The sequence below is a fragment of the Tetrao urogallus genome (genome assembly GCF_951394365.1).
Source record: "Tetrao urogallus genome assembly, chromosome: 11".
In the NCBI taxonomy this organism is placed as follows: domain Eukaryota; kingdom Metazoa; phylum Chordata; class Aves; order Galliformes; family Phasianidae; genus Tetrao; species Tetrao urogallus.
This window is the reverse complement of record NC_136824.1, coordinates 321,943-337,943: the sequence shown is the minus strand read 5'-3', so window position 1 is coordinate 337,943 and position 16,001 is coordinate 321,943. Positions and strand designations below refer to the sequence as shown.

Below are 16,001 nucleotides of genomic sequence, written 5' to 3'. Positions count from 1 at the left end.
CATGAGGGGCTCTGCAGAGAGGAGCTGCCTCCATGCAAGCATGTGAGGGATGCAGCTCAGGGCTTGCCCTGGGGCCAGGGGCACAGTGAGGTTGGATCTGGCTCTGCCTGCAGCACGCAGCGCATCCATAGTGGGAGCAGGGCTGGGGACACCTGGCTACTCACCCCAGGCTGCCCATGGGCAACGTGCTGCAGCAGAAGGGGCTGCACTGGGCACGTTGCTGCAGCGTGAGCTCTGCACCCTGCTGCCCCACCTCGCTGCAGCCAAAATTACCTCCCCTCACCACAGGTTTACAATTGGAAGCTGCTTCCAGTCACTCAGGTGAGTGGGATGACTGCCACCTGGGTGCCAGCACACCTTCAGCCCCCAGCCCCCAGCTCTGGGGGGGAGGAAGGGGAGTGGGGTTGGTCTCAGCCCTGCCCAGGGCCCCCCACAACCTCGGGGCAGCAGGACACATAGCACAGGCAGCAGAGCTGGTTTGCATAGTTCTGAACATTTAATAACTCAGTCTCTCTAGCGTTATATCCACATCCATTAAATTAAAAATGGGCTCAGGAGGCAGCTCCCGGCTGATTAAATTACAAGAAAAAATTACTGTGCACCAAAAAGTTATTATAGAAAAATAGTCCTGTGCCCCCCCGCCAGCAGCTCCGTCCATGGGCCAAGGTTGGCATAGGGCAGGCAGGAGCCCGTGCCACGGCCCCGGTGTGCAGCGGTGGTGGACGGCCAAGGGGCGGGCAGCACCGACCCCCACCGTGCAGGGAGTGTGCTGAGGGTGGGGGGTGCCTGGGGTTCCGGGGGGGAACAGAACGGATTGTCACCAAGAGGGGGAAAGGCACATCGGGGCCGGGGCGGTGGGGCCGGGGCTGCCAGCACAGTAGGCTCTGCCCGGCCCTGTCAGGGTGCGTCAGAGCCGGGTACGGGGGGCACCAACGCTGCCCAACAGACCCAGCAGCACCGCAGCCCTGCCCGGGGCAGAACAGGGGCTGCTGCTGAGCGGGGGGCCCTCTCTGCACTGAGGGCACAGCCTTGGGGAAGGCGTTGCCATGCCCACACCCTCCATCACCGGGCTCCGATCCGCGCTGCAGGTGGCTGCGGTGGGACAGGCAGCAGCGGGCAAGGAGGTAGGGGGCTGAGGCCTGGCCATTATTGCTGTTGAAGGGCACGGGTGGAGGCAGACAGGCCCTGGGGAGGTGGCGGGGAGCCTCAGGTAGCCCAGTCGGGGCAACACCAACGAGGGCGCCCAGCTCCCATCCCTGCAGCCTCGTGTGGCCCCCAGCAACCGCCGGCCCAGGGTAAGGAACGTGGCTGCCGGCACAGAGGCAGCATCAGGGTCTGGCCACACACCAGCACAGGGCACGGCACGGACACGAGGCTGTGAGAGATGGTCTGGGACGGGGACGGCGCAGGGCTGAGGACGGTTCCAGCGGTGAGGAGCCCAGAATGCCGCGGAGGGGGACGGGGGCAGAGTCCAGGCCCCTCGGCCTCACCTGCCCCGGCCCCGAGGTGCCGGGAGGAGAAGGGAGGGGCGGAGGGCTCATCAAAGGGCACTTTGGTCTCTGATGAAGGCAGTCCTCTCGTTGTGCACTTCGCACTCCTCAATGTCCGACTCGGAAGGGCCCTCCTCCTGCCAGATGTCAGAGGGCAGCCCCTTGTAGGAGATGATGCCGCTGTCCAGGGCGTAGACCTTCACGCCCCGCAGGCTGAACCCGGAGCGCACTTGCAGCACCAGGAAGACGGTGATGAAGATGACAACGATGAGAACGCAGCTGAGGCTGGCAATGAGGACGAGCGGGTTGGCAGGAGGGGGGGCCTCAGGCTGCCCCTCACCCTCTGCCAGGGCGGGGGATGCACGGCTGCTCTGCGTCTGGTGGGAGCAGGAGAGGTCCAAGCTGCTGAAGTGGGAGTGCGCGGGGCAGGTCAGGCACTGGTTGGGGCCGGGCCCTGTGCAGGTGGCGCAGGAGGGGTGGCAGGGCAGGCAGAGCTGGGGCGTGATGGGCTCCATGCTGTTCTCCAGGTTGTAGTGTGTGCTCTGCACGCCAGGTGCGAAGCCGGGGGGGCAGCGCTTCAGGCAGCTCTTCTGGTGCAGGTAGTATCCCTCTTCACAGACTGAAGAAGAGAAGGGTCAGCACCGAGGGTGTCATCCGCACAACCATACCCACACGGGACCCCGCACTCACCCACGCAGGTCTGGCTGGGGGTCAGGGTCTTGCAACCACTGCTCTCCAGTTGGTTGGAGAGTCCAGGGGGGTCGGTGGCCGTCCCGTACAGCACCAGCGTGAACTTGGTCAGCGTGCCTGGAACAACACGGGGTGAGCACCAGCAGCGCACCCATCGACCTCATACAGAGAGGGTGGGCACCAACACCACCAGGGCAGCAACGAGGGCCACGGGGACACCTCCATGAACAAGCACAAATGCAGTTGCGGGGGACAGGCCACCTCAGAGCCCCAACAACCAAAGCAGCTCTGTCTCCTCCCCAACCCAGTCACCGAACAGCACCAGGTGCCAGCAGGATGCAGGCACTGCTCCCATTGCCGAGCCCTACCGTAGTTGTTGGCATCACTAGTGTTCTCAATCTCCAGCAGCCACTCCCCAGAGGGATCCTCGTCCCACGAGTGCGTCGTCATGAAGGCCCAGTCATTGAAGCCATCGGCCGAGTAGTCATGGGGCCTGGGGAGAGAGGAGATGGTGTGGGTCATACAGCTGGGCACCCGCTGCCAGCTGCCATCCCACTGCCCAGGCACCGACCTGGCGGCCAGGAGGGTAGAGCGGGTGCCCATGGGGCTGACGAGGTGGATGGCCAGGTCCCCCCGCCGGTTGTAGGACAGCGTCAGCCTGGCCTGTGCGTGCTCCAGCCGGCTGATGTAGTTGGCCTTCCCTAAGCAGGCGTCAACCTTCCGCCGCACCTCCAGGCGCTTCCCGATGTCCCTGCCGAGGAACAGCGTGAACCCAGTGCCCCCAGTGAGGCAGCGGCAGTGTGCAGGGCTTCGTGTGCCCCCAGGAGCTCCCAGCTGCTCTCCAGCTCCACGCCAAGTGGTGGAGCTGCAGATAATCCCGGGGCCGCGGACAGCCTCTCTCCACCGCCAGGATGGGGCAGGAAGCAGCAACCGAGCAGCACATCCCAACTCCCAGGAAACCAGGGGCAAGGAGGGTTCTGCTCTGCTGAGCACGCGTTAAATCGCACTCTGTGCCAGCTGTGAATGGGGCCTTTCTTCAGCAGCCAGGGGCCAGCTCCACCCCCGTGCAGCGCGGCCAGGGATGGACAGGCACGGCCCGCCATGGCCCGCAGCTTGCCAGCCCTGCTGCTGACACAGGACGCGGCCACACGGAGCGGGGATGGGCAGGGAAGGGGCTGGCGCCTGCCCACAGGGCCCAGGCCCAGGGGAGCAGGGCAGGGCAGCAGCAGAGACAGGGCCATACCTCCCCCAGCCCAGGGCCTGCCCCCCAGGCCTGGTACCGCCCTGGCCGCAGACGGGACTCGGCAGATGCTGTGCTGCAGCGGTGGCCAAGCAGGAGTAAAAGGAGCTTCTGTCTGACCCCTGAAAGCCCCTCTGTCTGGTGATGACTCGCACTGGCTGCTCCCAAAACCGCGGCGTCCCAGCCCAGAAGCCTCCTGGCTGCACCCTGCCCAGCCCGGCTGTAGCGTTTGGCAGTTCTGTGCTCCCTGGCCCTGCCCAGCAGCAGAGCCCAGCACCCCCCGCTCCCTTCCTGGTGCTAAGCGTCTCTTGGCTCCTGCACAGGGCCGCGCACGGGGCAGATGCCAAGCAGTGGCTGCCTGGGCTCACCAGCCCTTACTTGGGCTCCGTGAGGATGTCCATGACACATTTCCTCTGGGGTCCCACTGTGATCCAATTCCTGGCCAGGCTCACCATGGCCCCAGCATCCAGCAGGCCGTAGCCGTAGGAGTGGCTGACTGTAGGGACAGCAGGGTAAGTGCTGCACCCTGAGGCCTCCTGAGCCCCAGGGCTGTTGTGGGCACCGAGCCCCTGCCCCCCGGTACCTTTGCGGCCAACGCCGTTGGTGACCCAGTCATTGGCATTGAGGTGCGCGGGCTTCGAGGTCTGCACCACCAGGTGCTGCATGTCCCGCCAGGTTAGGTTCTTGCTGCGGGGAGACAAGAGGCTTAGGCACCAGCACGAGGCACCCCTGCAGCCCCCAGCCCGGCCCTGCTCCGCGCCCAGCCTTACTTTGCCTCCAGGGCAAGAGCAATGATCCCAGCAGCTAGAGGCGCTGAGGCCGATGTCCCCGTGTGCGATTCAGTGCACTTCTGTCTCAGGTCAGTTGTCACCTGCGAGGAACAGACCCGCTAAGGTGGTGCCGTGCTTCCCCAGTCCGTCCCACGTGCCCCAAGCCCACAGCCCCTCGGGGCACTCACGATCTGCTTCTCATTCTGGTTGCCACTGCTGTAAGTGGTGGCGAGGGTGGAGGAGCAGGCCTCGCTGTACCAGGGTACGTTGCCATACTGCGTGGTGCTGCTGATGGACAGTGTGTAGATGCTGTTGGTGTAACCATCACAGTTGCAGCTGTCGTGTTCGCGGCCCCCATTTCCAGATGCCCAGACGAAGATGGAGCCCAGCCCCCCACGTCCCTGACAACAAAGGCAGAGTAAGCACTGGTGCCTGTGCAGCATGCAGCTCGTGGCACGCTGAGCACCACAGAGCACGGCAGGCAGCTGGGATCCAGCGAGAGGCACGGCGCTCCCAGCTGATGTGGCAGGATGTGGACACAGCGGCCACAGGAGCTGCCCCGGGTGGCATCGCTGGCGGAGGCGCTGCGGAATTGGTTTTCCCAAGAACAGATGTTCTTCCTCTGCTCAGAAATCACCCAGGCTGGCTGCACGGTTGTGTGCAACTCACAGCACCCTGCAGCCCCACAGCAGCTCTGCAGAGCGTTACTGAGTGCCGTGGCTCTGTTCACAGTGCGTGGGGCAGAGCTGACGCTGTGTGGGGATCTGCCAGCAGCGTGCCCACGTTTCCATGTGGGGAATCCCAGGCAGAATGCAGCACAGGATTGCACCACGGCTATGCTGAAGCTGAGCTGACAGCTGGGGACAGTGGGGAAGGACGGGTGGTGGCAGGGGTGAGGTGAGTGGCGCAGAGCCAGGCAGGGCCCAGCGGGGCTCCAGAGAGGTACTGCCCCGCTTCATGTGAGCTTTCAGAGCACAGAGAACAGGGCGGCTCTGGAGAGAGGAGTACCCTGAGCAGGACGGGCCCTGACTCAGAGCTGCAGTGCAGGAAGAACCAGAAAAACCAACAGAGCCTGATCCCAGAGATGGGCCAGGAGACAGCTCACAGCAGGAAGGCTGTGACAACACCGGAGGCCTGGGGAGCTCAGCTGGCCCCAGGAAACCAACGCTCACCTGGCTGACCCCTCGGAAGAAGGCCTCCTCTGCCAGCCGGGCCGGGCCATCCACCGTCTTGCCATCATCCTCAGGGCCCCAGCTGGCACTGTAGATGTGGATGTGGTTGGGATTGAGGCCCAGGGAATGGGCCTCCACAGCATCCGTCACCTCCCCATCCAGCATGCGCACACCTAGGGCCAGACAGCAGACATCACGCGTGGCCACGCTCCACGGGGCAGAGGTGCCACCAGTGAGAGCTCTCCATGCTGCTGGAGCTGCAGGCTGTCGCAGGCTGCCCTGGCGGCAGCACCGAGGGAGCAGACGCCTGCTGCAGGCTCTGCTCCTGATGCATCACAGGGTGGCACTCACCTCCAATCCGGGCATTGTAAGCCACACCGACGCCACAGATCCCATTGTTTGCTACAGCAGCGACTTCCCCAGCGCAGCGAGTGCCGTGCCTGCAGTTAGAACAGCACCAAGCACTCAGGTGGGCAGCGAGTGCATGGTGCTGAACACCAGCTGCAGACGGTGGGATCGGCACCCAAACTGTCTCCATTCCCCCAGATGGAGCGGTTGACAAAGCCCAACCCACAGAAATGGGCACAGCAGAGCTCTGTCTGCCCTGCTCTGGGGAGGGGCACAGCACAGTCAGTGCGAGCTCTGGGTGGTCCCGAAGGACGTTACCGACATCAGAAAATGAGGGGGGTTCTGCATGGGGCATCACCCCCACGCCCTCCTGAAATCCACAAGCGCTAGTGCTGCCCACTGAGGACTGGCTATAGCTGGGCTCTGCCACCCTCACCTGTTGTCGTTCATCTGTGTGTAACGGGGCTGTGGGTCTGGGTCCTGGTCATTGACATCAAAGCTTGCCCCTGGATCCTGGAAGGCAGATCTGGCAGTCAGAAGTGCCTGCCTTGGCCACCAAGTCCCACCGACCCGGTGCCATGCTGGTACCACATGCCCCACTGCTGGGCTGAGTCAGGGAGCAGGTTTCTGACTCGCCCCTGTTGCTGTACCCTACACGCCCCCATGGCAGGCATGAACCCTGCACCTGCACCATGCAGCTCTGGAGCTGCAGTGAGCAGGCACCAGCCCTGCACAGGCTCCTGTGCACCACCCAGGGATTGCCCCACACTTACGTAGTTGGCCTCCAGGTCAGGGTGGTTCTTCTCAATGCCATCATCCAGGATGGAAACCACAATGCCCTTGCCTGTGTAACCCTGCTCCCAGGCCTGACGCACGTTCAGGTCCCGCTGGTTTGTGTTGTACTGCAGAAAGAAGTCCTGACACTGTCAGCCATGCCCAACTGCTGGTGCTGCGATGAGCATCACAGCCAAGAGCAGCCGCCACCTCCACACCCCTCCTCCACACTCACCAGGTACCACTGCTGCGGGAACTTGGGGTCTGTGGGCTCCATGAAAATGTCTCGCTTGGTCCTGCGCTTCGCCACCTGCTGCTCAAGCCAGTGCACCTGGCAAGAGAGGGCATGAGGCTCCCCCTGCTCCCGCTGCCCTCCTTGTGCCCAGAAAGCAGCCAACAGTGCCAGCGCTGCAGCATTCCAACCAGTCAAGGGCCCAGGGCCGTCCTGGCCTCCCCTGCCCTCAGCCTCATCGACACCGGCTCTGCTCCAGCGGAGCATGCAAGGCAGAGCACCAAGCTCTGCACAGCACTGAGCACCTGGCAGCCGCCACGCCGCACGCCCTGCTGCACCCAGGGCAGGCAGACAGCACGTGTGCCCGGCCACTGGGCTGCAGCCAGAGCATGGGGATGGCTTCCATCCTGCCACAGAGCCATGCTGGGAGCCCCATACAAGGGGAAGGAAGGCCCTCCAGGGGGCCATGGCTGCCTGCGCCCAGGGCAGCCTGCAGGCAGCAGTATTGGTCTGCCTCCCTCCGTCCTTGCTGGCCACGTGCCAGGCTCCCTGGCTCTCCCTGACCTCTGAACGCACAGCATCGAGGCAGCTCACCCCATTCTGTGCCCAGTGCTGGCCTCATGCTGGGCGAGGGGTCCCACGGGCAGCCCCCCCACCTACCTGTGGCTCCCTTGCCAAACGGCTGTGCCAGGGCTGGTGGGGTGAAAGGGAGCGCTTCACCACGCCGCGGTGCTGGAAGTGGTAATAGTCACCAAAAATCTGGAGCAGAAGAAGGAATAGGACGGATATGAGTGCCGGCTTCCCCATCCCCCACTGGCACCCTCAGCCCCAAATACCAGTAAGTATCTAACAGTCCAACCAAGCTGCAGCCAGGGCAGGGGGAGCTGAGTCTCAGTTCTTCCTTATGTTTGCCTAAGACAGGACGCTCTCTGAGCACCCAGGAAGCTCTGGTTCCTAATCTGCATATCTGTCCTGGGGCAAAGGGTCACACAGTTGTCCCACCCAGGACAGACATTGACAGCTACGGAGCCATGCAGTGCTGTCCCACATCAGCCCCCAGATATAAGAGCATGGCTTAGGCTCAGGGCAGCTACACAGCCACCGGCACGGCCCCAGCTGGCCCAGGATGCCTTCCGGCCTCCCCACCAGTTATTTTTAAACCTGAAACCCTCTCCAGTCCTGCCATGTCCTCACCCCTTCCTGCATGTCCTGCAGGCCATGTGGGGGAGAGAGGCTGTGCTTTTACCTGCCTGCTGGGAGCCAGGGCATAACCCCACCACACAGACTGCTGAGGGCTGAAGGGAGAGGATGATCCTCTCTCTGAGCACCCCAGGCTGCAGCAGAAGCTTGGTTACCTTTAAGGACAGCCCTAAGTGCTTATCAGACCTCCGCACATGTGTGTCATCATCCTGGCCAGCACACAGCCAGCCCAAGCCAGGCAGCAATAGGAAGGACGCCCTGCGTGGCTCAGAGGCACCCACGACCTCAAGGCAGCAAACCCCAAGCGCCACATCTCATCCCAAAGCCTCTCGGTGCTCTTCAGGGTGCAGGAACACGCCTCGGCACCTGTGGAGGGGCACGTTCAACCCACCCCCCCACTCTGCCTGGAGTCACAGGCAGCAAGACAAGGCCCTGTGCAGGCTGGGGAATCGCTCACCCCGCACATCTGGGGTGAGACACCCCTGTGCCAGGCTGGCTCCCAACGCCCTCATCCCTCCACAGGCACGAACAGAGCCCCGATTGTTCCGCAAGGAGAGCGTGGCTCTGCCCGCTCACTCGGCTGGATGAGGTCTGCACAGGCGCTGCGGTGACAGCCAGGAGCCGCCAGCCCACGCGCTGCCATCCTAATCCCCACAGCTCCTGTCCTCAGCAAGGACGGCGCTGCCCCCAGCCCCATGCAACCCCACTGCTCTGCATGTCAGTGCTGATCCTGTACGAGCGGTGCCCCAGCTCACCCCATACTGCCCGTTCCTCGCCTCTGTCCCCATCCTACAGCCACCATCCATTTGGAGCTCTGCAAGGCCACTGGCCCCAGGCGCATGTCTGCGGACTGCAGTCCATTCCCGGCTCTTCCGTCCCTGCTGGCCCAGGGTGCCGCAGTCCCGTTGCTGCCGCCCACCCCGGCTCTGCGGGCAGAGGTGGGGCTGGGCTCAGCAGGACAGCACATCTCTGAGGGCAGCGCCTCGGCCCCCACGGAGGGCAGGATCCTCCCAGACACAAATTCGGGCTCTCCCTGGGGTGCAGTCATTAGAGCCTGCTCCTCCCACCCCTCCCACCGCGTCCTGTTCCGCAGCACCAGCACCCCAGGAACAACTTCTGTGAGCACGGTGTGAGCACTCAGACACCCCCAGCTTCCAGCCCCATCCCACAGCACAGATACCAGGATGGGCTCCCGGTGGCGGCAGAGACGTGCCAAGACCCGCGCCTCCGGCTCAGCTGAGCCCACATCTTCTTTTGGGGCTCTGCTGTGTGTCTGCTCCACCGCAGCTCAGCACTAGGCAGGCTGGGAGCCAGGGGGCTGAAGGCAGCTCAGCCCTATGTCTCATTCTCAGGGTTCTCGGCAGGACCCGGCCTGCCAGAATGAGCCCAGATCTCTTCTTGAAGAGCCTGATACACACCCTTCTTCCCAACGCGCACAGAAGGACCGCAGGCTCCCTGAACAAGCTGCACCCACAGCCATGCCAGGGCCACGTTCGGGTGGCAGGACGAGTCACAGCCAGCTGCCATGGCGGTCATCCTCCCACACTCCCAGCAGCTGGCTCCCACCGAGGTCCTGACACCGCAGCCACAAATTGTGCAACTTCCTCTGGGATTTCACCCCTCGCTTCCTTCCTGCGGGAGCCAGCGTGGCCCAGCCAAGTGCCTGACCTTGGGAGAGTGGGCTGTGTGTGCCGGGGCCGCAGCGTTCACCCCAGCATCCACACCGCACCACACGGTGCCAGCAGAACCACAAGGCTCTGATCCGCCAGCTGCCGGTTCCACCGTTCACACCAACCTCACAGCTCCCATCAGTCCAACCTGGCCCCAGGGTTCACCCCAGGCTCCATGTGGCAGCACCCAGCTCCCTCCACCCCAATGGCTCCATAGGGCCTGGCCAATGAGAACGGCATATGACACACAACAGGGTCGTGCGTCCTGCCCACAGCTCCACAGAGCACAGAGCACAGCCAGTATGAAGAGCTGAGACCCAGGGAACACCCAGGACCACGAGGAACACAGTCCCACACTCCCCAAGCACTGCCCACGCAGCTGCAGGGATGGCACTGACACAGCCCCGTTCCCACACTGGCTGACAGCAGAGAAAGCTGAGCGTGGCGGGACCTGCTGACACAGGACTGCTGAAGGGCAGCGCAAGGGCCAAGGACACGCGGTGCTGTCAGACCTCTCGCCTTCAGCAACGTACAGCGACCTCAGCACCCCCAATTTGGGATGGGCTTTTCCCCCCTCCACGTCCCACAGGCAGCGCATGCTATGCTATGCCGTGCTGTCCCCTGCCTGGACCGCAGCAGGGCGATGGAGGACATCATTCCCACGGCGAAAGGGCAGCGAGGGACTTACCGGGCCCAGGTTAAGGAATCCATGCTTCCTGGCCAGCCGGTTGGCCTCCAGCGGCCCAGCAGGGACGAGCACAGCCCAAGTGTTGGTGTAAATGCGCTGGGCCAACACCTCTCGGGCCAGGAGAGCGAGGGCAACCACCAGAGTCCAGAGCAGGAGCAGCGAGCAGGGCCTCAGATCCATCAGAGTATCGGGGATCTTCTACCACAGCACGAGGTCCAGGCGGCGGCGGCTCCCACGTCAGCGCCCTGCGGCACACCGGGCCCCGCTCTGCCCCGCTGGCCCCTGCGCAGCCCAACAGACCATGGGGACGGGGCCGTGACGGCAGCAGGAGGGCAGCAGCGGACACAGAGCAGTGGGATGGCAGCACGGCCTGTGGGAGAGGGGAGGTCAGAGCAGGACAGGGCCCCGCCAGCCCTGCTGCGGCCCGTGGTTCCAGGGCTACCAGAAGGGCTCCGCAGCGGCACAGAGCTGTTGTTTACCTCACTCATTGCCCAATGTGTACTTATGCTCTAAGCTCACAAACATGGAAGGCAGAGTGCGAGACGGGCACAGAAAGAGCGGAGGAAATAGAGCCCGTGCTTCCTGCCGCCACCTAGCACGGACAGGGCACGGGGTGGGGAGCTGCCAGGTGAGCCCTGCCAGCCTCGTGCCAGGAGGCACAAGGAGATGCTCCAGGTGCTGTGCTGAGGACCTGAGCACCAGTTCCCAGAGGAACTGCAACTGCAGCCCCCGCCCCAGCATGCCTGAACTCAGGACCTCCGGCACAGGGGGGTGGTTCCCTGGCCAAGGGCACACAAGGGACTCCCAGACAGAAACACACGAGCTGCAGTGGGAAAAACAGGACAGCAGAAGGAGGAGAAGCTGCAGCAGCCCTTGCGCTCAGCTCGCAGCGCCCCAGGCCCAGCAGCTCACTAGCAGGCAACAATCCGTCCAACAGTGCTATGCTGCCTATCACCATCCACAGCTCTGCCCTTCCCCGGGAGCAGAACATGGTGACACCGGTGTGACTCATCTCCAAAACAGGGAGGAAACAGGCAGAGGGACAGGGAAAAAGGTGCACTATCACCTCCGGCAGCACCACACAGCCAGGAGATACTTGGGGGTGCAAGGAGGTCACCAGAGGTGTCAGAGTGGGAGCGAGAGGCCGGGCAGCACCTGGGGCCGCAGGCAGAGCGTGTCATGCCACAGCACAGCGCGGAGCCCCTCGGCAGCCCACGAAGGTGCCCGGAGCAGCACAGCAGCACGACGCCGGGCAGGAGCCGCGGTCCGGGGCTGCGCCACGGCCTAAAGCACAGCTCGCACTGGGCAGCGCTCCCCGAGCCCCGGAGGAGGTGAACAGCGGCCGAAGAGGAGCGGTGGAAAGCCCGAGGGGACTCCGCGTGCCGGCGTCCATCCCCCGCCCCGAACCGCGCACCGGGCACCGCGCACCGGGCAGCCCTCTGGCGCCGCGCCCCGAGGCCACCGCTGCACGGGGAAGCGCGGCAGGACGCCTCCGCCCGCCCGGACCTCTGCCCGCAGCCCGAAGCTCCGCACCCGCAGCGCTCCGTCCGCCCCGGGGCAACGAACGGCGACGCGGCCTCGGGCCCGGAGCGCCCCGCGGGGCCGTGGAGCGGATCGCCGGGACCCGGCCGGGCGGATCTCACCCCGCGGGCGGCGGGGGCGGCGCGGGGCGGGGTGGAGGCGACGGCGCCCGCCCGAGGGGCTCCGGGTGGCCGCGGCGCCTCCTCCTCCTCCTCCTCCTCTTCCTCCTCCTCCTCCTCCTCCTCCCCCCGCCGCCTCGCCGCCCCCGAGCGCCCCCCGCCCGGAGCTGTCAGACCCGGCCCGGCCGCCCCCGGCCCTTACCGCGGCGGCGCCGCCTCGCTCTCCCGTCCCGCCGGCGGCCCGGGCCCTTCTGTCGGTGGCGCCGCGTCACGGCGCGGGGTAACCCCGAGCGCCCGCCCCGGAGCCGGGCCCGGCCCAGGCAGGGGCGGCCGGGGCGGGCGGCGGGGCCGCTTGTTTACCTCGCGCAGCTGTCAGCGCCGCCCGCTCGGCCCCGCTCGGCTCGGCCGCCACGGCGCACCCGGCCCGGCCCGGCACGGCACGGCGCGGCACGGCCGCCGCTCCGCCGGGCGCCGCCGGATGCCGTCACCGCCGCCCGCCCCGCCCGCCCCGCCGCGGCACCGGCGCTGCCGGCCCCGGGCCCGGCCCCGCGTGCGGCCCGGCTGCCTCCGGCGCGAGGCCGGGGCTCGGAGCCGCCGACGGTCTCCCGGGGCGGCGGACGGACGGAGCCCGGGAGAGGAACCGCGTCGCGCCGGCCGGGATCCCGCGGGGAGCGCTGCCCGAAGCAGAGCGAGGAATCGCGGGGTTCGGCTGGAAAGGACCAGAAAGCACCACGGCATCACTGAGGTTGGAAAAGTCCATCCGCCAGAAGAATCTTCCGGCAGGTTCTGCTTCCAGGAGAGACCCTTCTACCCGGGGGAGAGGCTGCTGTGTCCCGGCTGCACTCACAGCCCCGCGCTGCAGCCCCCCATGCGCGGCAGTGCGTGCCAGGAGCAGTGCCAAAGGCAGCGCCAGAGCAGAAAGCGGCGGCCCCGGACTGACCTGGATGCTCCCTGCTGCAGAGGGCTCTGCAGGCGTCCGATAGGAGCAGCCCTTATATCTCCTGGCAGAGGAGGAAGTCACCGAGATACCCCGATCGCATCGCGGAGCAGAGGCAATCGCACAGGAAGCAGTCACCTTGGTAACTGCGATGCTCAGAACAGCCCAGAAAATCTGGCACAGGGTCGCTTTCTTCACTAAACCGGGTTAATGGTGCAGGGCAGCTCCAGTGTACAGCACAGCACCGGGAACGGGGTCCAGGTGACCGCTGTGCTCTGCTGCCACTGTGCAGTGCTCCGCATCCACCCTGCACCAGAGAGGGAGAAGAGGCCCCACGCGGCCCCACAGCCTGCCCAGCCTCGCACCATGGCTTTGCTTCAGAGCCGTGCTGAGGAGCCCCAGCTGCAGCCTGGTGGGGATGAAGCCATGGGCATGCGGCCCTCGTGACACATCAGAGTGGAGTCAACAAAGGCCTCTTGTCCCACCGCCTTATCTCAGCGCTCCAGGGCTTCAGGAAGTAACCTCTCTCTTGCACAAGCTGTTGGCTTTGGATGTGCCCGGCCACTCCTGCCAAAAATAACACCGCGCACCTGGAGGGCCGGCACCTGTGGGGAGCACAGACCCTCCTCTTGAACATTCCCCTGTTTCAGTGGCCTGGACTTGGAGGCCGCAGCATGCCCTGGGGTTCGCCAGCAGTGGGTGGCACAGCAGCGTATGCCACACGATGTCCCGTGCCACACAGTGTCCCGAGGCTTCCCCCACCCAACCGCACACAACAATCAATAGAAACCCACTTTCATGGAAAAATACGGTCAATGTTTGGGTTTCTGGTTACAGATTGCACAACCTCCAACAGTGATACAGCTGCTGGCACTTGGCAGAAGGCAGCACTCTGCTGCAGGCACCCCCACCTGGAGGTGGGCTTGGAAACACCACAGCACTGGGGGAAAGTGGGCGGCAGGGCAGGGAGATCGGGTATGAAGGCCCACACACCCGGAGAGCTGAGAAAACCAAACAGAAGGCAGCAATGGAAGACGGGACAGCAGCTCAATCAGGCAGTGCTCACTGAGCAGCCCCTAGGAGGGGTGCGGGAGCCAGGGCCGCCGCGGGGGCTGTGCTGCATGCAGATGCAGTGGGTTGGGAGGCTCAGCTCACACAGCACTGCCAGACACAACACGGGGCTGCAGCCTCACAAAGAGGCCGGGGATCCAGCCCTGACCTTGCCCAGCAGTGCGGCCCGCGGACAAACAGCGGTGGCACAGCGTGTCTCTGTAACTTTATCTGCTTTCTGCCTTTGTCATCAACCACCACGAGACTGCTGAGCTATCACAGCTGCAGCTGCCACCTCCAGCCCCCATCCGCTCTGCAGCCATCCAGGGGAAAGGATGCTCACCTGATCTGAGTGTGCTGCATGGGTTCTGAGCACACTGTGATCACGGGACAGGCAGCGGAGCCCCCTCCCCCCCCCCTTCCCCACACACACCAAGAGCCCCTCACCGTGTGCTTTAGCAGGCTGGGGGCGTTCTCAGCGCTGCTGCCAGCCTGCCTGAGACAACACCACAGGGCCCTACCAGGAGAGAGCCCACCCACCACCTCTGCCAATCCCAGCCCCTCGCTCCTACTACAGCACTGTGTGGCTCCTGCAGCTCAGCTGCAGCTCTGTGGGACGCAGGGCAGAGAAGCACACCAAAGGGTCAGGGCTGCTTCTTGTCACAGCGTCAAACCCCTGCAGCAGAGCATTGAAGCTAGCCAGGAAAAGTACTTCCCTGTTTGCTGAGGTCTTGAGTTTAGCTTCACCTGATGGACACGATATGCTTTGTGTGCAATTCCTAAGCTTTCCTGTAACCACTGCGCCTAATTGTTTCACTCACTGAGTCATACGTTGAAGCTCGCTCCTTGCCATGGTGACACAGGAACCATTAAGTGAGAACACGCTGTGATAACTACACAAAATTGATATCTCAGCTGATGACTGGGAGCAGAGCAGGAGCTGGGCATGGAGCTCTGCTTGTCATCAGGATGTCAAGGCGAGGAACAGCAGGATTTGCCTACTCCCAAGCACTGCTGCTGCAGGAGCACAGGGACAACTGCAGCACTGGGGCCTGGCTCCATGCACAGCAGAAGCACAGGGATCCCAGAGCAGCCAACAGCTCTGGCTGGGGCTGGTCAATGGCAGCTGTTCTCCTGCCGCAGCACCAGCAGGGCCAGGCTTAGTCAGGAGCTGCTGTGTCCAGGGGGACCCACCCTGCCAGCACAAGGGAATGCTGAGGTGAATCCCCAGGAGCACATCTCGCTGCCAGCCTTGGCACCCCTGCGCTGATTTCCCAGAAAATAAAACCTCTTCCTTTCTTTTGCGAAGGCACCACAGCACTGCAGACGCTGATGTAGTGGTTGGTGACCCAATTTCGCCCGGTTTCAAGAGAAATCTTATCTCCTGTGGTTGGGTGCTACCGCATGGGCAACTCTTATGAGTCTGCCCCGGGCTGCTTTCCTGCGAAACCCAGCTGGTGGGCAAAGGCACACTGACGTGGGCAGCACCACGCCGCTTACAGAAAACCTCTCCCGTTTCCATGAAGAGGCTGTGCCTGCGGGCATTTCCCTTTTCCCCTCGCTGAACCGATGCTGCGAGGAAGCCCTGGCAGCCAGAGGGCAGGGGGGAAACCCCAGGGAGAGCTCTGCAGCACCGATTCTAACCCCAGCCTTCAGCCGCCACCCCTGCAGCACCGCTCCGGGAGCTGCCACGCAAGCAGCAGGGGCCACCCGGGAACTCCGGACAGGGACACGGAGCGAGCAGGGGGCCGGGGCCGGGCCCACGTGCGGGCCGCTCCGCACCACACCATGGCGTGCCGGGGGGTGACGGGCACCACGGCCGTGCGCCCAAAGTGGAAAATCCGGGGCGAAGCAATAAGGAGAACCCGAGGCGCCCACGTTCTGAGCACCAGCGGCAGCTCCCGCCGCACCGCGGCCCCGGCCACCCCCCAGCAGCCGGAAATGACCTCGACACTGAGCGTCACTTCCGGCCGCTTCTGACGGATCGGGACGCTTTCATTTCCGGTGCGCCGGCGGAAGGGGGAGTTGCAGTTCCGGGTGAGCGGGAGGTCGGTGTTGTGAGCGGCTGCTGCTCGGCTCGTCCCGCGTCTCGCCGCCACC

At 64.5% G+C, this 16,001-nt stretch overlaps 1 protein-coding gene across 1 annotated transcript; it reads right to left on the bottom strand.

Annotated features, from left to right (window-relative positions):
- Nucleotides 1-1,540: 1,540 nt before the first annotated feature.
- FURIN (furin, paired basic amino acid cleaving enzyme) lies at nt 1,541-10,454 on the bottom strand (the record flags this gene model as incomplete). Its single annotated transcript, XM_079541082.1, has 15 exons — nt 1,541-2,109; nt 2,181-2,297; nt 2,549-2,673; nt 2,752-2,931; nt 3,799-3,916; nt 4,004-4,107; nt 4,191-4,291; nt 4,379-4,591; nt 5,363-5,535; nt 5,714-5,802; nt 6,147-6,223; nt 6,484-6,612; nt 6,720-6,815; nt 7,377-7,475; nt 10,275-10,454. 15 exons carry the CDS (start codon nt 10,452-10,454, stop codon nt 1,541-1,543), a joined length of 2,370 nt encoding a protein of 789 aa, XP_079397208.1.
- Nucleotides 10,455-16,001: the final 5,547 nt, after the last annotated feature.